Below are 24,369 nucleotides of genomic sequence, written 5' to 3' on the forward strand. Positions count from 1 at the left end.
GCTCTCTGCATTTTCATGAGCAATGTGTTTTTCACAATGGTGATGTAAAATAAGGTTTGTGAACTCTTCCCCATAAGATCTCACACAAACACACTATAGACATGGCACTGGGAAGAGAAAAACAAGTGGACAATCACTAGCAACAGAACCAGCATGCTTAAAAGAGTGGCTGGTTTAGAGAATAAATTAGAAGAATGCTTGTATCTCATCTCATTAATTGTACAGAGCTACACTGCTATGTATATGCTCTGCTACAATCATTTTAACTTTATTCTTACTATCTTTTGTTTAAACTTCCATAAAAGTAAGCAATACAGATAATTTAGAAAATATGAAGCTATAAGGAAAAATCTAGAAGGTAAAAAGAGGTTTGCTGAAGATAAACATTAAAAAATAAAATTCAGGAATATAATGTACTACTAAAAGTAATCATAATTTTCTCTCTTCAACACCCCTACTCTTTGAAAACCAATGAAGATGACATCTTAATAAGACAGTTTCCCTAGTTTTAGGTAATGAATACATATATTTTCAAATGAAACATCAATTTCCTGCAGACTTACATTTGCAGAATGAAGCCACATGCTAATCTAATTAAATTGCAGGCTGCCACTGAAACTACTCCATCTGCTTGCTGCTTGTTGCACATCCTTGGCATCTGATTTTTTATGAAGCTACTGGTGACCCAATAGAAAGCTAATTTTATTTCATTGGACATGATTTTTGCCTCAGTCAATGATCCTGTAACTACAGAGGGATCAGCTCATTCAGCAAAGAGAGAGCAGAGGCATGTAGGCGTAGCAGCCAACTCTTAGAATCATTAAGATGTAACCTGAATCTGCAGGCTCAGGCATGGATTTACTTCACAAAAACTAAATCACTGTGTAGTAGTGTAGCAAATAGCTTAAACAGGCTACACTTCCCTGTTTAAGTAACGTCAGCTTTGTTCCAGCCTGACAAATGTACACCTCTGATGTTTCTGAATACTTACAGTTTTATTCACCCTGATACCTGTGGTCAAGATAGTTTCACAAAACTGAACAGCAAGGTTCAGCTTGTTCTTCAAGCAAAGAAATTTCAAGTTCTTACCAATAATATCGCTAACACTGTAAGAGAAGTATGGCACTGTTCTCATCTTCACCTTGAAACACCACTACCCTCAGGGTTGTGCACCTTCCTCTACTTCCCACATAATCATATATATACATTGTATTGCACCAAAAGATTCAGCAAAACTGGCAGCACTGGTAGTTCTAGTATGTTTGCAAGACAGAATGATCTCACTACATAGTAGCAGTTGTACTTATGCCAGGGGTATCAATATAACACAGTGAATTCATGATAGTAACTATTTCTGTCTTCAAATTTCATTGTTACATCTGTTCTGTATTCTTCCAAGTTCAACAGGATTATCATGTCTCAAAGATACCCTAGAGATCTTCAAGCATCTCAGACACCTGTACTCTATATCATTACGTTCAAAACCCCAAATATCCTATAACTAAAAACCAGCTGTCCTGGTTTCCAATGCTCTGTACACTTGCAAGAACAATAGCTTGGGTTATAGATGTTTGGCCGTATCACTGAGGCAGCTGGGAAGCAAATAACATTCAAATAACCAAATCTTGTTTCCTCAGAAGAAAAAACTATGGCTTGGATGGAAATATCCTGAGGTTACACTTAGCTCACAGTCTGATAGCTGAACCATACTTCCATAAACAAATAGGAGAACCACTCAATACAGTACCAAAAGCCTCTTAGCTGCTTTAGTACAGGAAGAGACATGATCAAAAAAAGTGCTTTGGCAGGTCTTTCATTTTTAATAGAGAATAAATATAGTAATAGCAACACTCATCGAGATTTAAAACCAGAGGAAGCTGACCTATTCTAAACAAGCCTCCTGCTTTCTCTATAAAGTCAATCCATCTGTCCCATAGACACCTTGCAGAGATAAAGAAAGAAATCAGCACAACATGCAGAATGCCTCCAGGGATCAGAAGCACTGTCACAGGGAAAAAGAAAGTACTGCCTGGTCTGCAAAGAAGCATCTGGAGGGAGGTCAAAATTGAAGGAGAACTCTTCCCAGTAGGACACACTGAAGGACAAACACAAAACCTTTAGATCTTCCTCTTTTGGTCACTTGTCTACAGATTAAACACATTTACACAGAGAATGCTTGTACTTTAAAATGTTACTTTAAAAGCCTGTACATACAGAAGGACTCCAGACAGACCATCACTTGTGAAGTCCCCGAGACACCACACAACACATCAAACAAGATGGATAAAACATGAAAGGTCACAGCCATTATAAATAACTAAACTAATCACAGAAAGCATCAAACTGTTTTCAAAACTGAAACCAAACACCAGCTTGTTTTTCATAAGTGAAACTGAGGAGAAAGAGGGAACTCGGATGAAATCCACCACTGCTTTATGATACTGGAATTACTGCATCTGCTGAAAACAAAAGCAACACCTCAGCAACAAACCCTTCATAAGGAATTGTTAAATCCCTCCTTCACACCACACCAATTAACATACAAAACCAGCATGCTACTTAACTGCCAGACCCACACCATCAAGGTATGCTTATGCCTTTCTTAAACATAGTGATCTGACTTACAAACTTGACTTTAAAATGGAATGGGAGTGACGCAAAAAAACACACAGTCACTATAAAAAGGCAGTGCTCCCCACAGAGCAAGTTACATTTCTGACATCCTCAACTAAGGTGAATGAACTGTGGTATTCTCAGACTTCCAACATGTGGCACACTAGTCACAGAACTACGCAGGATGCGGACTGATTATGTGAAATACATGATTCCTAGGGTTGTTTTTCTTCAGATTAGCTTTGCTATTCCTACAAACATTAAACACTCATCCTTGTTAAAGACCTTAAAATAGCAAATTTAAGTTAAAAATGTTTTTGACAGCTGGATAACAGAGGAATAATCATTTCCTACAGACTGAAATTGTTTTCATTGTGACATTCAATATTACTAAAAATTCTATTTGCAACCTATTCACAATACAAATGATGTTATTGGTTATTCAGATTGCTCTGATTTCTAAAACTTGATGAATTTGAACTGTACTTGAAATTTCTATAGACTATATTGATGCACAAACCCCTCTGATTAAGCAAAATAAGCAATATTTAAGACAAAATGTACTTGCTTTTCTCTGTTCATCATCTTTGCAGTTCTGGAGCTTTTCATCAAAGAGCTAAAAGAAAGAGATACTTGTGAAAACACTGGAAGTGTTATTTTCCCATATAAAAATCAGTCAGAAACACTGACATTTCAAAACCAAAAATATTTAAGTACTGAAGTTATACAACCCTAGTATTCCAGGGTCTATAATAATAGTAATCCCAGTATTATGACCATAAGCAGTTTTTGCCTTATATTTCTTAACAGCATTTGTGATAAATTTGTAACTGATTTCTCACATTATCCCACCTTGCGGACACCAGCTCAGACCCTGGCTAGTTCCACTGCTCAGCCTGACATGATTCTACCGCAGTTTGAACAAAAAGGTGTGGTTAAGTAATGCAAGTGACACTCATCATAACACCTCAAAGTGCCTTTCTTTCATTTCAGCAAAGATTTCAGGGGCTTCTCAAAACAACTTCAACCCTTACCAACCCTTTCAGGTACTTTGTTATTTGGGTATATGCTTCAAATGATGTTAGATTTGTAAGTGCTTCTCCTGGGAATACATACAGTGATTTCTCAGCATTAACTTCTACTTATTTTTCTTAAAAGTGGAATATAAGAGGCAGCTAAGCAAAACAGAACAAATTACTACTGAAAAGCCTGCATGCATATTTAGCACAAACTGAGCTGAAACAGTTAAAAGTTACCTCTAGAGTGCATATACAAAAAGCCATTAAATACAAGTTGTTCAAGGAAGAAAAAAAGATTTAGGGTAATGCTCAAAAGTTCATCAAGTCTACCCTTGCTCAGAAAAGAGGCTGTAATTTTTAGTAGGTGAGCTACAGTTCTTCACTCACCTGCCTGCATAAAACCTGCTCATGTTTTTTCCCCTTAAGAGCTGATTCCTGGCTCTAAAAATATCCAACACTAATCTCTGCCCATCCTCAAATTCAATCTTCTTTCATTATTAATAAATTCCTATACCCACTCCCACAGTTGGCCTGAAATAACAATTAGGTGTAAAGATTTAAATACCTTCTTCAGTGAAGCATGCTGGATGGCTCTGGAGCGGGAGAAAAAGCTTTCTCCTGATCAAGCCTTTGCAATTTAGCTTTGAATTTTGTTTGCATCTCTTCTGCCTACCTCCATTTTTCCTGGTATGCTCTTCCCCCTCTCTGCCCTCCCCTGCAACTGAATTTTGCTGAATATCCCACATGCATTGCTTGCTCATGATATCAGGGGAAAAGAATCCAAACCAGCACTGAAGCAATCTTAACAGCAATTTTAACCTGCTGAGTCATGGGAAAAAGTGTCCTAACCAGCAGCATAAACTTTTTTTCTCAGTAAGGTGGGTATTGAGATCACCTCATTACCTTCCCACCTACTCTTAAAATACATGTACAAAGCGTAAAGAATTGTATTTGCATAGAAAACATGCACAGACTGTTTTCACTCAAGGAAACAAATTTCACTCAAGGAACAAATTACCTATCACTACTGTAACACAGCCTGAAACTATGTACAACTGTCATTATATACTACTTGAAGACATTTTCCTCAAGATAAATTCTAAAATGTTATCAGCAGTACAATGATTTAATTAGGTTAAAATTCAGTTTGAGTTATCCCTGCCACTTCTACCAAGCTATGTATACAAAAGAATATTTCAGCCATTGTAAACCATTCCATAAAATCTGTTTCTGCTATTCTAAATTTTCTTACTCTGACAATCCCCAAATCCATTCTAAAAGGCATTTGCAGCTTATTTCTGCCCTTAGCTTATAACTCTTAATTTTTACACTTCTAGTAAAAACCTCTTTATTTCAGTATTTAGAACTTACATGACATCTAAGGTAGGAAAAAAGAGAAGATAAAAATCTATCAGCAGACTTCATATGTAAAAACAAAAGATGTTTTCTCCAGTTCAGTCAGCTCATTCAGATGAGCTCTCTCTGCATCCCACAATTACTAGACCAAGTGCTAGACATAACACAACTCTTTCCCTCTCTCAACAGTCTCTCCCTCTGTCGACCTTCCTTTCAACCAGACCCTGAAACCCATGCTGACAAGCAGACTCCAATACACCAGTTAGTCACCATACCTTCAATTGGTCTATCAAGATTTGTAAGTAAGCATCAGCTTCCGTAAGTTTCTTGTCAAAATCATGAACGCTGGGAACAAATCCTGAATCCACACCCTAGATATAATAAAAATCAAATATATAATTAGTTTTGGAGGAAGAAAAAAAAAAAGATAACAAAAGTACGGTTTCTGCCTGCCAGATGACTGATAAAATAATGCCTTGCCTCTCATCCTGCCATGTGGAAAAACAGCCAAACAGCTGAATGCATTTGTCTTTTCTTTGCAGCTAAATCAGTAACAGTAAACTGCTACATATTTTCAGTGGTGGTATAATCAGCACACACCAGAGTATTTCATTACTTGTGATTGAACAAATCCCCTTAAATTACACCAATTAAAGCTTCATTTGAAAATGTAAAGGAGAATTCAAATTTTTCTGAAGACTGTCTTGTGATTTCATATTCCTACATCTCAGTTAAGGAAGACAAACCAACCCCCGACTGGATGACTGCGCTTTCCACACTCAGACAACATTGCTCAGCTCACAGCTTCTAACTGTTAACTAACTAAACCACCAAGTGCTAAATCTTTTCTTAAATAAGGACACAACTTTCAGCTGAAAAAAAAAAAAATAATTATTCCTGGTTCCTTTACAGCTCTAATGATTTCCACCCTTCTCACTGTACTTGATTTCTTACATTTTGTTGCACATATCCCAACAAATACAAAATAACAGGGCCATGAGAACGATTACTTTTGTATTTTCTTGCTTGAAAATTTGTTTCCCTTTACAATATACAACTCAAAGCCCCCTTCTGCATACAACATAATCTACCTTTAAACTGATAAACCATGTATACAAAGACCTGAACAAACTCCCTCTGGGTCACCACATCTTCAATTACAGGAAAGAAAAGAGAAGATTTTGGAATTGATTACTTCTGACTTCATGTACATGTGCTATGTAAACACATTTCAGGCTTGTTTATAAAATACCTTTAAGGCAAATGGAACTGCAAAACAAATATCAAAGCACTCCCAGCTTAAGAAAATTCATAGAACCATAGAATGGTTTGGGTTAGAAAAGACCTTAAGATCACTCAGTTCTCACCTGCCTGCCATGGACAGGGACATCTCACACTAGACCATGTCACCCAAGGCTCTGTCCAGCCCGGCCTTGAACACTGCCAGGCTTCTCAGATGCACAATGAGAATCTCAAAGGTCTGAATACATGAAGACCAACCAGTGGGGAAAACCACATTTAAACATTTAAAACGGGGAACGATGAGCAATCTGTATTAGTAAATTCCCATATTAGCAAAGTTCCATATCAGCATAATGTTTTCTCTATCAATATAGTTTCTTTTATTTTTATATGATAATGGATCATCATATAAAGAGCTTCACTGATGGCTCTTCAGAGACGTGAACACTTGTGTGTAATACAGGAATGACTTGCTCTTAGGCCTGTCAAGCTATGTGCGCAGTATCACGCGCATCCTAAAACATAAAGCCATCTGCTGACCATAGAAGGTGCTCTTCTTTATTCATTTGCCAAACTTTAAGTTCTCCTATGTACACCCAAATCTTGGCAACATTCTACATCAGTAAATCTATCAATACAGATTAGTCTGTAAACCAGCATGAAAAGAATATACTTCACCCTGTATTAGACACTTCAAACTGGACAAATTTAGGAATAATATTTTGAAACAAGGAGGGGGGAGGGGAAGAAAAGAAAATAACTATTTTGACTATGCTGAGAAATTTAAGCATAGACAAAAAAAACATCCAGTGTAACAAGATACCAAAAGGAAATTAACAGGCAATCAATCAATCAAGAAACTTTTGACACTCCCTCAAACCAGTCAAGTTTAAATGACATCAAAACTAGATATGAAACTATGTGAAATGAGTATTCTATTTCCTTGTTGAAAACTGAATTGTCTGCACAGCTAGCAGCAAACACCATCATTTCAGCAAATGGTCTAGCACACTCTTGTTAAAAACACCTGGAGGTCAGGTTTCATACACCAAAACTGCATTGGTTTTTTTCATACAGGAAAACTGCATGAGCTGGTCTTACAATGAGAAGAGGCTTGGACTAGGGGACTTTGAGGAGTCTTCTCCAGCTGAAATTATGCTGAGAGTTCAAAATAAGCACATTCAACTTATTAAAAAGTGTAAGAACCCAGACTGTTTTAGATCTTCAGAAACACACCGATTCTTTCTTAATGTCAGTACCAACCCAGAGTAATACAACCTGTTTTTCCACTGAATAACTAGATCTATTGATAAGCAGACTTTATTTACCTCAAATAACAACTACTACTAGCTGTGGAGGCAAGTAATCTACTGAACTTCCAGTCTGCCCACCACTCCCCAAAACAATACATTTAATATCTGACTCCTCCCCCCAAAGAAACCCGTATTGGTAACAACTCTAGAGACAAGATAAAATGGTAACATAATATTCTTTCCTTCATCCCTCCCTCCCTCCTACAACTTGCAGGATGTTCGCTTCAGGACATATGAAAGCTTAAAAGGCTAGGCAAGGATGGGAGGAAAAGGCTGCATCATCCTTAGAAGCACCATACCAGAGAAAGTTAAATATATTTAGCAAATAAAAGCATTACAGCAACAAGGACCTCTGTGAAAAACAAACAGTAATGAAGGCAGGAAAACAAAGGAAAAGATAGAGGCAACAGCAAGGATATGACAAGGGCTGTCCTTCCAGAATAGCTGTATTTGGAGAGGAAAAAAAAAGGCTGTACAGAGCGGGCTTCCTTATCTTTCTAAAGATACTTGTGGTGTATTCTTCATCTCATCAGGATTCCAAGCAACAGAAAAAATCTTGGGGCAGTTAGTTTAAAGAAGTGAGTGCTTTCCTCCATCCACAGTACCTCAACGGAAACATATCCCTGGCCTACAGCATATTTGATTCTGTGAAGTAGGACACTGCCTACAAAAATAGACAAAAAGTGAGGGAAGACTGAGGAAAATCAACAAATCTACTAGTAAGGGCAATAAACAATGGCACCTTCTTGTCTTTACTTTGTGACAAACATAAGCATCTTTTTCCTCTGCTAGATTTTTAAAGCAATATTTAAAGCTTGGAATGTTAATGTCTCAAAATCGGTTTAAAATCTCAATGTGGAAACTAACCTGGATTAAAACTAAACACAGAAAGGGAGGACATCAGCAAAGGAAGTTTTGGATTGGGCCAGACCTGAATCCAGTTCCAACTTCAGCTGTTCTTGCCATACTGCCTCTTCCCCTTTGCTACGAGAAGCAAGACAGGACTGCTTCCAGCAGCAGTACCAACTCTTAAGTATTGGTAAAGGCATGGTGAACTCTTCATATTTAAGCCATTGTATCAGTCTTCGCAGCAACAATCCCAGATTCACTTCTTCATGTATCATTTTCTTACCCTACTATTTGCTACCTCTGAAGTAAATACCCTGTTTAAATTATGAAGGTTATCGAGTTACCTTTCAGTCCCTTTGTCTCCACAGGGAGCCCTCTTAGAGGCAGAAATAATTGGAGCCATTACCTGAAGGGTTTTCATAAATTTGGGTAGGAAATCCTTTGTAGCCTGCAAGCATTTAAAGACTCTCTAATGTGGATTATCACTGTCGTATCTATTCAGAAAGCATGAAAGACATCCTATTTGTGGAATGCTCAAGTTTCAGCTTTGTATTTTTATTTTAAATCGAGTTGGTAGTTACTTGAATTTTATGCAGTTCTCAACAGTGTCTTTAGTTCCTGCTTTAAGACACCGAGATGCTCTAGCAGCACTAGAATGGCAGAAGGAAAAGCTACATTTCAAGACATGGGACTTAAGGCAAGAATGAGTTTGAAATCATTGGATAACAGGGGGAAGGAGGTAGGGGAAACCTTCCCTTCCCCTTCCCCACCCAAAATATTGCTCATCCCTCCAGTTCAGGATCCAACATACACGATCCTAACACTACCAGAATACAGGCACACAGCCATTTAAAACTTAGTCAGTCTTTTTACTGAACAAGAATATAGTTACTGGTGTTCTCTAGGTAGATTCATATTTTAACAGTAGTCTTGCAACTCTCAGATCAAAGAAGAGAGTTACTGTGGTCCTAAAAGACATGAGTTATCTTCAAGTGGGTTTCGCATGCAAGAGATATTCCAGAGGCAAAAAGTATATGTAGCACTAGGGTGGCACTTGAAAGGCAGACAAGGAAAGCAGGATGTTTATGCTAACAAGAGAACTAGAAGCACCTCCTGCCTGAATGGGATTGCTGCTTGACATAAGATGCTGCTGAGGAACAGAAGAAAATTTGAGGTAACTTCTCATCCTCCTACCTCTGCCCAGGCAAACGAAAGCTCAGCCACAATACACCTTCACTCCATGCTCACCCTCCCACCTCCCCCTTATCTCTCGTGGGTGTAAAGCAACTGATGTGCAGCCACTGCAAAGCTGCTGACCTCGTAATGCCACAACAATAACATCTTGGGAAGGGGAAAGGGAAAAACACTGTTGGATTCAGAGCTGTACTTCCAATGCTATCGCATCATTGACTGTTCAAGGACTTTTCAATAGACAAAGCTAATCCTTAGGAACTATGCATATTTTTAGTAATGCCTTTAATACAACAACATACAAAACCACAGCAAGCAGAACAACAGGCTTCAGTTTCAGGATCTAGAGAAATTTCATTACAAGTGTATCTGAAACATTTCCTCCCTATTCTTGTTTCATTTGGACACAACATTACTGTCAGCCCTCTGGACAGCAAGGATCCCGTTACTCATTCTATTTATGACTCAGTTCTCCCTCAGCTCCTTGACTGTAGCTCATTCTTGCAAGTTTAGGCTTGTTGTGGGAAGTGTGTGTTTAATTATTTTTAACTGTTTCAAAAACACTTCCATTATCATGACTGAAGGCCAACACAGTAGGCAAAAATCAACTTAGCCAGACTAATCAGACTAGAGAACACCCAGACTCCACTTCACCTCTCCACCTTGTGTTAATTCCTTATCCTTGCTGATTTGGTTCATACAACACAGGAACTACGTTTCAGTATGCTTTCTGTAACAGAGCTAACAGTCTAACAGATGTATGTTTAACACTATAAAGGAAACTTTCCCAAAGTCTGACTATCCACACTCAAACACTCCAGTACCAGAAAAGGAATTAAATCTGAAAGACTCAAAAAAAGATACATCATTTTGGACAAAACCAGATGTATCACGGTTTTGTCTGACAGACAACTATGCTTCTGTTTGTGACAGAAAGTAAGAACCCAAGAAAATACCCTCACAGAAAATAATCTCTGCTACAGCACTCAACCCACATCCATACCCGTTGAGCCAATAATCCTCCTAAAGAACTCATTTGACTTTATTGTCCAAATAAATAGGAAAGCAAAAGAACATCAAGTGCATGAAGCGGCGTTTTGTTTTAAATGTTAAGGGAAGCCAGGGCGTGTTTGTATACAAGGAGCTCTTGTAACCGGATGAAAGCATCCCTGCGGGCACGCAGGGCACACGAACTCGGCGGTGCTCCTGTGAGGAATCACAGCCGCTCCCGGAGGCTCCGCCAGGCCCCCCGTACAGGAGGCCCGTACCCACCCGCCCTCCCGGCTCCGCTGGACCCTGCTCCGGGGGTTGCCTAACACCGACCTCTGCCCTGGGGCCGACCTGAGGGCCTGGTCGGCCAGAACAAGGACAGGCAGCGGCCGGAGCCGCTCGGCCGCTGCGGGCAGGAGGCAGCGCCCGGCTCCCAGTCGGGAGGGGCCGCGGCGAGAAGGGCACCCGGCAGCCCCAGCACCTGCCCCCCCGTCCTTCCCTGCCCCGTACTCACACCGGCCATTCCTCCGCAGCACCGCCTCGGCCGGGGAGGGGAGGGCAGGACCCCCCCGAGGCCGTGGCTCCGGCCCCGCCGCTCGCCCACATCACGAACAAGGCGGCCACCGATTGGTGGGCGGGCGGCGCGCGATCCTCCCTCCGGGGAATGGCGGTCAGCGGGAGGGGTTGCCCCGGCAGCGGCTGACCCTCCGTGAGGAGCGGGGGCAGCGCTCGTACAGCCCGAGGGGGCCTGGCCGCTCTCAGGAGGGTTCTGCTAGGAGAGGGACACCGGCGATGGACGCCCTTCCTCCCTGCTCATGCAATAAGCTATGTAGCAAGGGGATACAGTCCCGTTTCATTCTTACACCGGTATCTGCACAGCAGCTCAAGCCAAAGGAGATGACAAGCCTTGAGCAGGATCCCAGCTCATCCAAAAGCAAAGGCCTCAAACAAAAAGTTTATTTGACTAGCACACTGAAGAAAGGGTCTTGAAAATGAATGGTGAACATAGTGGTGGCCCACAAGGTGTTACACTCAATGGGGAACATATTGAAGAGGGATGAGGATTTGGTGCTTAATAATCAGTTTTAGATTTTTTAGTAATCCTCTCAAACATTACTAGATAAATTACTAACATAGGCTTTTTTATCTAAATATGCCTTACTTGGAAAAAAGTCCCCTCCTGGAACGTGAGCAGGTTATGTTAGAAGGAAACACTTCCATTATTAGTGGCAATCATGAAATCTATGTCTGCCCATAAAACTACAGTCACAGTTTCTAGAGAGCATGGAAGCATGTGTGATAAAAACCACAGTGCATCCTGGTGTTTTGTTTCTCTGCTCTGTACCTCCAAGCCATAAAAAGTACTCCAGGTGGAGAAAATGGCACATATTCCTTCATTTCAGCCCCTGAACAGGACCACTAATGCTCACCTATTCACTTTCTCTCTCCTTGCTGAGGATGGGGAAAGAAGCATCCCTTGGGAGTGAGCTGACCCTGCTAGAACCACATGATAATCTCTGTCTCCTCACATCAGCTGCAGAACAGAGTTCTTCAGTGTGCTCAGATACTGTATCCAGATGAAGAGATTACTTCTCAAATATCCATGACATGTTACTAGGGATACAAATCTGAATGGCAAACTGGAATTTTTATCCAGGGATCTGCTGTCCACTAGAAAATCTGCAGTGGTCTTTAGCAGTGAAGAAGACTAGAAACCACTGTTTAGTGGGAAATTAAGGTAAATTGATTGAGATAGCACAAGTGCCTAAATTTGGGTGGCATAAATTCAGGCTTGTTCTAACTCTTTAGACTAGGCAAACATCTGAATCAGTCTTTCTACATTAGGGATATTAGGTATTTTAATGTCTCTTTCTTTGCACAATGTGAGAGACCAAATTCTCTTGCCTAGTCCAAAAGCATACCAAAATTACATCAACACAAATAAGGCATACCTGTTTTAAGATTTCTGTACTGTCAGCACACACTTTTGTGGTACAAACCCACTATGAGAAAGTCCCTTTTATGAAGAGCTGGGTTTCTCTCCAGGGCAAAAATAAAGGTTTAGCAAGTCTTATGGACATGACCACATCAAGAACATTGCCAGAAACTGATTTTACGTAACTAGCACTAATAACTCTCAGTCCAACCATCTGCTTTTAGAACTAGAAAACTCCTGATATCCAGCTTACACAGTAGATTCAAACATAGCTATTTATTATTTTTGCCATCCAGAAAGGTGTTCAATGCTGCTGCCTCATTTGAATTTCAAAATAGGGTGGTGTACAAGCACAAAACAGGCTTGCCCCAAAAATGACTAACTCTTGGTTAAAAAAAAGTAACTACACGTACAACACTGACTCTGGTATCGTCAATTAAAAACATGAGTTACTAAAGAGAAGTCTTATGCTGACGTTTCATGATGGTAAGACAAGAAACAGTAACAGAAAGCCTCAAACCTAATCTCAGGTACTGATACTTGTATCTTACTATATATGATTGTATATGCTATGATCATAAGTTATACAGAACTTGCTTGGTATTAGCAGTCATGCCACTGTAATTCATTGCTTTGATAAAAAGAAAGTAGAACATGCTAAAAGCGAAATTGAAACTTGCCTGAAGCTGGAGGGTATGGCGGAGAATGGTGTCCTCTAGAGCATGAATCCACTTCTCTCTTTCATCAGCATCTCGAGCTGAAATATTATTCAGAAGAGACTGTTAAATTATATGCAGTCTTCTGTACTAAAAGCCATAAGCAAACAGATCAGTTGTCCTCCTTAAATATGGGAAATAACTGATACTATCTTTGTGAAGTCATCAAGGACCTTATTCCACAGTTGTCTTAATATCCTGTTTATTCTTCTGTTGTTACAGCCCTATAACATAATTATGTTAATGTACTCTGTGGTACTGGGGAGATGTTTTAAACGATCATGTAGGCAAAAAAATTGTATGCTTTAGTAGAAAATTTATTCTACTAATGACTGTACTATACATGTAAGATAAAAAATACAATAATATGATTAATATAAGAATAGTTTTGCATTATTGCTATTTGTGATTATCTATCCCTTGTCTACCTGTAGGAGCACAGATGCAAAGAGAGTCTGCACAGACATTCTTCATTTAATTCATTAAGTTATTGTCAAATTTTCTTAGTTATAAGAAGCTGTTCAACCTCTAATAAATTATCCAGCAATTCTACTTCATGGGTACAGAGTAACTTTGAATAGGTTAGCCTTTCAGATAGGGATTCATAAGACATAATAAACACCTCTAACAAGTCACTAGTGTGAATAATGAAGCACAAAGAATAAAGTATATAATAAACATTTTTTAAATCAATTCTGCTTGAAAACTTAATAAAACCTGATTCATATGTTAATGACAACACAGAATAACATTTTCATACTCCTGCAAGAGACCACCATGAAGTTTTAATTAAGAATCCAAGTCTAAGTCTGTGCTTTAAGAATGTTTAAAGAACACAGGAGCAGACAGGGCCAGCAGACTCTAGGTGAATAAAGATGAGAAAAATCCACAGGTATTAAATAGACTGCAAACAAACTGGCCCATATACAGATTTAGAATAATTATTGACAATTGTTTCTAGTTCCTTATTCAAGTGGAAGGTATTTAAAAGAAACAGGAAGCCTGCTAAAAGCAAGGAAAGCTTAACTGAGCTAGGATCTATTATGAATCAGAGAACTAAGATTCCTATCTGGCTTATTTGTTATGGAATTCAGAGGAAATATCTTTAAGGTACTATATTGAAATGTGCTCTCCAGACTCAAAGTGCTTTGTTTTTCAGTGTTCCCTTTCTTAACCTTATGTTTCCATTGCTTGTATTCTTTGGAATTTTGCAGTTCAAACCCATCCATACTTAAACCCACCATAGATCTTCTAAATAGGTTAAATAAACTCTCTTTTAGGAAATTATTTATTATTTTTTCACATATCCGTTTTTATAAAGGATGTTTAATTGGCCAGAGGAAGGGATGAAGGAAGGAGAATAGGAAACCCACAGAAGAATCTCTCTATGTCTCCCTGGTTTTAGGAGGAAAATGCTGAAGATTTTTCTAGACTCCCCAAAGAAAACCCTCTCAATGTCAAGGTAAACCTAACCCTAAACATACTAACGTTGTTTACTTCAGCACATATATAGTAACTATGTCAAATAAAAGAACCACCAAGAAAGAATTGATAATTTATGTCAAGTTTGTGGGAAATACATCAGAATGTCTTTTTAATACAGAAACTTGCTCCACAGTTAACTGACGAGGGAGCCTCACACAGAAGTGAGGCAAAACTTCCATTACGCACAAGGTAAAAGCCTGGTTTGAACTGCAGCCAGTTCTCTAAAAATACTTATTTTCCTACAAGTCAACCCTTATTCATTGTTCTTTTAAAATAGTAAACTGTGATCAATTGCCACAAGCATGCTGGTAATGATACCCTTAACCTGCACAAATAAAAACTAGACATAAGGGAAAGTGACTACCCAAAGAGCTCTCATATTCACAAAGGAAGTCTGCAGGAAGAAGTTAAAGTAATTAAATGTTACTCAGAAGAGCAAGTAAACAACTTTCCTGTAGGAACTGCAGCAAGTATTAAAAAGCTTGATTTTGCCATCAGTAACTCTCAAAAACTCATTAGGAAGAACTTCTAAATTATAGGGGGGTTCCTATTAGTTCTCTGTATTTTAATTGAAAAGCTGAAGTAGGTGCTGAGGAGATGTTTATAATGTAATGAAACTAGACAGGAAGAAGGGACAGAAACCCTGTGAACTCTGCCCAGAAGACTGCATGAAGTCAAATATATTTTGCAATGTGTAAATTGTAATTTTCCTTTTCACATTAGGTACACACATGCACATACGAACACCCTGTTCTCTTCTCACAGCATAGCCTGCACTTTAACACTAATTTCAATTACTGAATTAGTCAATTAGAGTCAGGTGTATTTTCCCCTGACAGTGATTTTAATGCTTATTAGCTTCTTTGGTTCTCCTCAACCAGAACAGGTTCCTTTGCCTAGTCCTGACACACATAATAATCAAGCTTATGCTTCTTACACCAGTCCCCCCTGAATAGTGAACATATAAAGTTACTTGTGCCATTAATTTGCCAGTATTCCAAATGTATCAACACTTCAGCTTTTCAAAGGTGTGTTCGAAGTGGTGATGGTGAACAGTTTTCAGTATGTGTGAAGTTTCTTAGGTTTGTTTTCTGTTTTTCCTTTTTTGTTCTATTTTTAATCAATCACCTCTCAGTCCTAAAGAGCATCTTGCTGGGGAACTCAGGTACAAGCCACTGAGTAGCTACTAAGTGATTCACATGACAAAAAAATCCCCTGTTCAAGGGCTTTTGCTCACAATCATTTAAACTAAAAAAGGAACTATGAAGCTGCAGAGCACCGATTTAATCCTTGTATTTGCCCAGGGAGGCCATGAATGCTCCATCCCTGGCAGTGTTCAAGGCCAGGTTGGACAAAGCCTTGGGTGACATGGTTTAGTGTGAGGTGTCCCTGCCCACGGCAGGGGGGTTGGAACTGGATGATCTTAGGTCCTTTCCAACCCTAACTATTCTGTGATTCTATATTTCTGTTGTATATCTTCTGTACTGTCAGCAAAATGAGGTCACTGTATTAGTTTCTTATCTCACTATACAGCAGGCCATTAATAAAGGTTATCACATTAAGACTTGTCTGTGAATCACTGACAGGACAGGGAAGATTCATGGCAACAGGGAAGACCTAGAAATCAGTACAGTTCAAAAACTGAACTCACTTTCCCATGGTCATAAATAAACTAAACTTTTGACGCTTCTATTCCTTTAATAGCCCTTTTATAGCTCTTTCTACCAGGGTTTTGCAAGCTGTACTTTTCCTCATATATTGGACACTGCATAGCATGATCAGTCCTTAGGTAGAACACATGAATCTCATCAACCCTGCTACCAGGAGGAAGTCTCAGCCACGATAAACCCAGGAGCACTGCCATGAGAAGACTGCTTACTGCATGGAAACACACAGCACTGTAACCTTTTAAGTACTCTGTGTTCAGGACACTGGTTTAACTTTCAGACCATCTATCATCACCAGCAGATCTTCCTGGCTGTCTTCCATACACTCTTTTAAGAAAACCATGGAGAAAACAGCAGGGTGCAGTTTTTAGTAAAGCAAGCTGCAAGAAAAGTTGTATTTAATCTAATCAAAATGGCCGCTGTAAGATTAGGTGCAAGTAAAAGCTCCCTAATGGTAAAAGCAATTTAGAACTGAATAGCTGCCAAAAAAATAACTGATGAAAAAAAAAATCAATGGGAACATTCAAAAAAGAGATTAGCCAACACACTCAGAAACAATTTATGGGAAAAACCTATACACAATGGTCACAGATCATTATCCACCCATCTGCAGCAAAAGCTAAATATCCAAGCCATTTTTTTTCATGTAAAGAGGGCAACTTTGGCCAAAGAAAAAGCTCTAACATCTTGTCAGCTAAAAATTTGTGATGCACACTATATAATATCCACCCTGCACCAGCAAATGCTGGAGTCTTTCTTCAGCAGGTAGGGAACAAGAACACCTTGCTCACTGGCCCTATGTCTGAAGTATCCCAAAATCACTCAAACTTTGCTCATGATATGACCAGGCTCCATTTTTAAAGTCAAACACACACACGCATCCCCAATTCCTATGGGAAAGCTACTCTAGACTTTCTTTCTGCCAACATATCTGGGATAAGGTAATTATTGTCTAGTCCAAGGAATTTTACTAGTTGCTGTGCTTATACAAAAATGGAGGAATTGTATCTGGTTCATCTTAACACAAATCTTCTAGAAAGAGAAGAAGATCAGGGGACAAGAGAGAGAAACAAGCTACTCTTTCCTATGCTGACTCTAGAATAATAGGATTATGGAAGACAAATAAGCAACAATGAGACATCTACATGAGAAATACCATAAAGGTGTTGCTTCAGTTGTTTGTAAGTGATTCGATTTTTTTAATACTAATTACAAAAAGAACTTAAATAGAGGAACCTACAACACTGCATGAATATTCGCTGTGGTTCTTAGTTATTGTGACAGTTACCTTGTCAGCTGAAATTCAAACTGTACCTGGACATCAACTACCCACAAAAATATCAGTGCTGTCTGCAGTTGAGAGAACACTAATAGTCCCTGTGCTTTTCTCTACTTTAAGTGCTAGAATCATTAACTCAGTTTTTACTGCAAATTAACGGTGAACATTTGCACATGGAACCAGCTAAATCCACAAAGAGCTACATTATTACTGGAAGAGGCTGGAACCATTAATGGCTGAGTCCCTGTGAATTTACCATGACTATGCCACTTAAGCTATTTATACATTTTTCTAGAACAGGTATTTATGAGCTAGGTTACAGTTTGTCCCCATATGCCTAACCTTTCACTCCTCTGTGTCCATAGCGCATCCTTGAAAAGTACCTGTATAATTTATTGTGACACCTCAGGAATATCTGAGGCAACCACAAGGTACTTAACACAGTCACAGTCCTATTTATGACTAGTTCAGAGAACCACACTTAAAAACTATGTAATTGCATTGCAGTGAGATTTAAAATAACAGAATCATAAAATACCAGGTTGGAAGTGACCTCAAGGATCATCTAGTCCAACCTTTCTCGGCAAAAGCACAGTCTAGACAACACGGTCCAGCTCCCTCTCCAGCTGAATCTTTAAAGTATCCACCACTGGGGAATCCACCACTTCCCTAGGATAATTACCCAGTGGCTGACTGTTCTCAATATTATAATATTATCTCAATATGGTAATATTTTAAAGATGTGCATTTTTTTCTGTGATCTGACTGCTTGAGCTTATTCATAAGATACTTTAACACCCATTTTACACTAAAAAAAATATTCTGAACTCTTTTCTAGAGGAGGTACAAAGAAAGAAAAGCAATTATTTTACCGAGGAGAAAATTGTAGAATGAAAAATATAACAAAGGCAGGAATCATTGCTTCAACTGAGAATTTTCTGTAATTCACAAAAATGATGTTTTACAGTTCCTAAAATGGTCCCTTATCTCTGAACTTCCCCAACTGTCACATCAGATATGGCAGGGATTTTGAAGAGTTCTATTCCAAGAGGATAAGAAGGCAAATCAAATACAAGTACATTAAATGCTCTCAGCCTCTATTAATTTCCCAAATAGAGAATAAAGCTTGTAATTCAGAGTTCCTATAATATTTACTTTGTTGTGAGGAGATTGTATGTGTTTATATAACATATACCAAATGTTAAAGTACAGCATAAAACAGATTACTTTTTCCAGCCTAAGCTTGATAGCATCTAAAGATCAGCTATAAACAACTTTAACAACTCTGTTCCATGATACAGCAGCTACCACTAGCATTTCTAGGTCACGCACAGCAGTACTGGGAAGACAGAATACACAAAACATATCACCTCTGAATTAGCATACTGGTGCCTTTTTTTTCCCCATGTGCATCTACATGGGCATTAGGATGAAAGGAAACTCAAGAATTAGTTAATAAAATCACTAGATTACTTATAAATACACCATATTGACATAAAATGTGTATTTTATTTTCATTTACTGTGACCTACTTAGTCAGAACTCAGTGAAAAAGTCTATTACACCCACAGAGTCAATAGAGTCAATTATGCAGCCTTCATTCTAACAAAAGTTCCACTGATTTTTACGTAAAATGCCTGTATTTTCTCAGCCAAGTGCAGAACTAAGGTAGCATCTTTACACACACAAATAAGCAGAGATAAAGGAGAAATTCTGACTGCATTGAGATTGATAGGATTTTTGCCACCAATTTCAATTGAGAGAGATTTTATCAGTAATGCCCAATAAGGTGGAAAAGTCAACAAATCAAAGGGCTGTTCCCTGCCTAAATAAATGGCTTTCTAAAGTCACTGAAGGCCTTTCAAAGACTAGAATGTGAGATGCAGCATGGTTTCATACAAGCCTACCAAAATACTGTATTTTCACTGATTACAAATACCCTTCTAACACACACAGCTCCCACATCTGTCAGTAGGTTGAACGCATCTCAGTACCTTATTTCCTCTGTGTCACAACTTTGGAGTTGTAACAATCATCATTATCCCTTCTTCTAATCTTCCTCCTGATACCATTCTCCACCCTCATATATAAATCAACCCTTCTTCTGCTCTGCAGGTGTATGACCAGCGTAATCTCTCTGAACCTACAAATGACTCCTGTGCAGTCACAAGACAGTCTAATCTTGTCCAATGGTCTCCTGTATACAGTGTATTAGTAAGATTAATCTCTGATCTTGAGAAATCAACTAAACTGTTGTTTCACTGTCACCTAAGCTCCAAAGCTTTTTAGCAAGCTTTATAATCAGCCCATAAACATATCTTCAGGGAGAAACCTGTGTGACAAAGGAAATACACTATTAAGATGCTATTAGTTCTCTCCAGGAATTCACACACAACATGTCATTTTGTAATTAACCATTTCTGAATGTGGGACAATCTGTAAGTATCTGGGTGTTCACTAGAGAATGACAATATTTAAATATTAATATAATAATACTAATACTTTACATAGTATGTTCTGTGGAAGCAGCTTTCAAGGTATGTTTGCATTCAAAAACCATTGAAGATTACACTGAACGAGGTCAGAAACTACTAGTTTAAGGCAGAAACCATATTTTGGCTTGAACTAAAAAAAAAAAAAATAATATCATAATATAAGAACAAAAATACAACCATTTTCCTTGGCCAATAATACAGTTTTCAGTTCAAGAAGTCAAATTCAAGTTTCTTGCTACTTGCAATTTCTTGTTAAAACAGAAGGAAAAGGGTGTTGAACTTTTCAGCAGCCCTCCCCTCTTACAGCAAGACTCTTTTCAACCATCTCCCCCCTTCCAAAATAGCTGCCATGCATCATGTATACAGTTTAGATAACAGATTCATATTGATGCCAGAAGTAACAAGCGATATACTATTACTGGACACAACACACAGATACTGCTTCAAGGTATTATTTTCTTTACTATTCTAAAGCTTAACATACATTCTGAAATCTGTTACTTCAACCTTAAGAAATGGAAAAACAAGAGATGTGTATATATAATAACAAAAATAGAGTGCAGATAGCCCCATTAAAAATGGCATACTCATGGTATGATTAGAAAACAAGCAATTATAATACAGGATGCTGTGGGTGCAAGAAGAAGCTGCATTAAACAGGAAAAGCGCAATCACACACTATTCTCTGTACTCTTAATACACCTGCTTATCCTCCTCTGCATTGAGCATAAAGTAGAGTAGAGCACAGAGAAATTCATTGTTTCAGCATCACCAGAACCCCAAAAGACTGTGAAAAATGTTATCTCAGGAAAAACAGTGCATCACAGCAGTTATAAACACAATGGAGGAAACCAGCACAGACCAAGATTTCACACCAAAATCTCTTTCTGGGCATTTTGCAATATCAAATTAAAAAAGCTCTCAAAACTTTTTGGGGAAAAGGCTGCACTTTATGAATCGTTACTGATATTCGGTAATCTGATAGATTAAAGTGCCTCTTTACACCACAAGGGCAGTAAGGTTCCTGTCATCTATTTGGTGGGCAATGTTAAGATTTTATAGAAGACTACAAATATTGTCTATTTCCCCAGCTAGTGGTGAAACACAGGTCTAAAACCATTACACTTAGTTTTGATACTTAACACAAATACTCACAGTCCCAAATTCTGGCACTGCTCAGCAACTAAGGCCTTTGTGGACCCCAGTGTGTTGTTAGTATTTGCTGTGCTGCATATTAACAAAACTTCCCTGCTTTTGTAACATTAAGGCAACTTCTTGCTGTGCGTATCTTCCCCTTTTCCCAGCAGGGATGGCAGGCAAGGCAAACGCAAATTAAGCTAGAAACTGGGGCAGGATGAGGAAGAAGGAGAAATCTACCCTTACCAGCTGACAGCTTTCATGTAATAGGAGAGTAAGTTGCACAGCAACACTCATGCTTCATTTCTCCAATACTTTTGTGGCAGGAACAAGAAAGGAAAGACAAAAGCTAAAGCAAAATCATCTCAGATCAATGCACTGGACTGCTTCCAATCTTTCAATTCTCTATTGCACAAAAGTGGAGACAAGACTGATTTGCTTTCCAACAAACTGTGCTGCAGGCTGTAAAGATAAGAGCTGGGTTTTCAAGTAGAAGTTTAAAAAACTGAATTCTTGCTTCAGCATACAATGTGTGTTTGGAGAAGTATTTCAGTCCAAATAAAAGGCATTACTGCTTCAGATTAGACAGCAATTCAAATATCAAGGCAACAATACCCTTGCCAGATCTTGAACACCATGTTCCCACTCTTGAATTTAAGCCACGAGCATCCTAGCAAGCAGAAAGAACAGCTAAGTGATATGAAGGACAGAAGAACTGACTTTCCAAATGGAAAGAGCTTATAGCTAGGTGATGATATGAAGATCTTAAAAGAAAAAAAGCAAAAAAAGAAGGGAAAACCCTGGTGTTTGAAGGTTATGGAACATTTAGAATGGGATATTACTGCAAGAAAAAAATGTATCATCAAGAAAGAGCTTCCTGACAGGAAGATGCTTTAAATTAAGAATATTATCCCAAATGTCTTGCAGCAACTTCAATGGATTTTTGCATCTGATCTGAACAAACCCAGGAGGGAGTACTTTAAGAGCTATCTGATTCAGAAGCCTCAGAATCAAGCCATGAAACTGGATATACAGTATAACCAAACAAAATACATTACTTTTAAATCTCTTTTAAAATGTCCATGGACATTCTAGCCCTCCCTTCCCTCTCCACTGTGAACAGGTATCAATGCAGCTGTACACAACAATTAAATAAAGGGGGAAAATCTCCTGGGAATTCTTGCAGAGTTAAAGTTAAGCTGACAGAAAAACCAAAACCTGCTGTTTGTTGTATTGCCTGTATTTATTCAATTCACTTCTTTTCTTTATACCCAGGTACTAAGTATATAGGTACCATTTGATATGTATGCAGTCATCATTCAAAGACTACATTTTCTTTGTAATGAAAACTTTTAAACTTTTACTAATGTTCAATACAGGGATGGCCACTAGGAATCACAGTTGCAAACAGAATAAAGGGAGACTGTCACAGGCAGAAACAAAATACAAACTACACACTAGAAAGACCAAGAATTTACCAAGATCCAGTGACAGGTAGATCTTGGTGGGAGATGCTGGAGATTTAGTGCTTCAAAACTTCAGCTACACACATACACATACACATCCTCCTGAGAAGCTGATCAGACATCTTTTAAATGACCTCTTTGCCCTTTCATCTCTTGTCTCTAGAGTGTTAGACAGCTGTGCAATTTTGAGCAACTGACAATAAGAAATAATGAAACCAGTATGAAGTTTTTCTTCTTTTCCCAAATTCAAATTCTGTCACTGCCTTTTAGTAAAATTTCGCTGAGACCAAAGAAGATTCAAGTCTTCACCAACCAGTACTTAAAAATCTGAGCACACGAAAACATTCTTCTTTTGGAGCCTGGAAGAGAAACCATTGCACTGCAGATGGGACCCTAACTCAGACACAGGTCAGCAGATCTGTGAATCTTGTTATTTTTAAGTCCTGTTGTTTTCCAAGTAGGCTCCAGGATTTTTGGATCCCTGTCTGCCTTTGAGAATGAAGGCAGGCACTAAGAAGGAAAGAAGAGATTGTATCTTTTAAAAAGTTGCCATATCTGCAGCAGTATTCACTTGTACGAGACTTCTTTTATGAAGGGTGAGTGTATTTATAGCTATGACTATCTCACAGAACAAAAGCTCTATCTGCATCATGTATAAAAACAATCTTAGAAACTGTTAATAATACTGTTTTTTTGATTATTCCCAGAATCTGTGCTACACATCCAATGTATTCTCAGAATACATTTTGCAGTATTTACATTATTACCCATTCACTGTTCATGACTGATAGTGATCTATATTTCACATAAGTTAAAGTCTGTGTAATACGCTGAATTAATTTAATATAACGAACATTTTACACATACATGACATAATGGTTGCATGAAGTGAGAATACATTTACAGTGACTATAGGAATTACAGATACAGTTCCACAGAGCTGTTTTGTACTGAAATATCTCACCACTAATATCTTACCTGTCTTCTTACATTTTCACATTATAGCCACATATATTAATACTGTGCTTGTATCATTACAATTTTCTGGATATAAAGGGTTGTTATCTTCATAACATGCTAATAGAAAAAGCATAATACAAAAAAAAGCATAATACAGAAAAGACCTTAGTTCTACCCTAAAGGAGCATACATGAATCCTGACCTGATAAGAAATACACACACATTGAAATTATAAAATATAAGATGCTTTTGAACACAAATCTGGTGTTCAAAAATTATGAATATTACTTGGAGCAGAACATTACTTGTATCAAATACTATCAGTCTTCTTTTAAGACATCTGACTACCCAAAATAGAATATAGCATATAAGAAATCACTGCAAATAAGATGTACTAAGAAAAATAGATCTTAGTAAGTAATTATGAGAGATTTCTGGATTTACCTATAGTAAGTTCTCAAATATTCAGCAGAATTTAGCTTCATAGTACTGAAAGACTGCCACAGTACAGCACTGCATTACTGCATTAGTAATTAGCTTGTGTTTTATCAGTTATCCTTGAGAACAGCAGATTTAAGTATTACTGTGAGCTCAGCATTATGAAAGTACGTTTATGAGGCTTAATGCAGTGAAAAGCCAGAGTACAGCAGCAGCA

At 38.3% G+C, this 24,369-nt stretch overlaps 1 protein-coding gene across 3 annotated transcripts in view; it reads right to left on the reverse strand.

Annotated features, from left to right (window-relative positions):
- Positions 1-24,369, reverse strand: part of OSBPL9 (oxysterol binding protein like 9) — a 62,239-nt gene that overhangs the window by 23,229 nt on the left and 14,641 nt on the right. For 2 of the 3 annotated variants that reach the window (XM_031050769.2, XM_031050768.2), the window contains exons 4-6: positions 13,190-13,266; positions 5,264-5,359; positions 3,182-3,229 (exon numbers count right to left, since the gene is read on the reverse strand). In XM_031050769.2, coding sequence (XP_030906629.1) covers positions 3,182-3,229; positions 5,264-5,359; positions 13,190-13,266 — 221 coding nt within the window. Of the gene's footprint in view, positions 1-3,181; positions 3,230-5,263; positions 5,360-11,087; positions 11,172-13,189; positions 13,267-24,369 lie in introns of those variants that run through there. The other variant, XM_031050770.2, reaches the window with a different exon arrangement.

The sequence above is a fragment of the Melopsittacus undulatus genome, chromosome 6 (genome assembly GCF_012275295.1).
Source record: "Melopsittacus undulatus isolate bMelUnd1 chromosome 6, bMelUnd1.mat.Z, whole genome shotgun sequence".
NCBI lineage: Eukaryota > Metazoa > Chordata > Aves > Psittaciformes > Psittaculidae > Melopsittacus > Melopsittacus undulatus.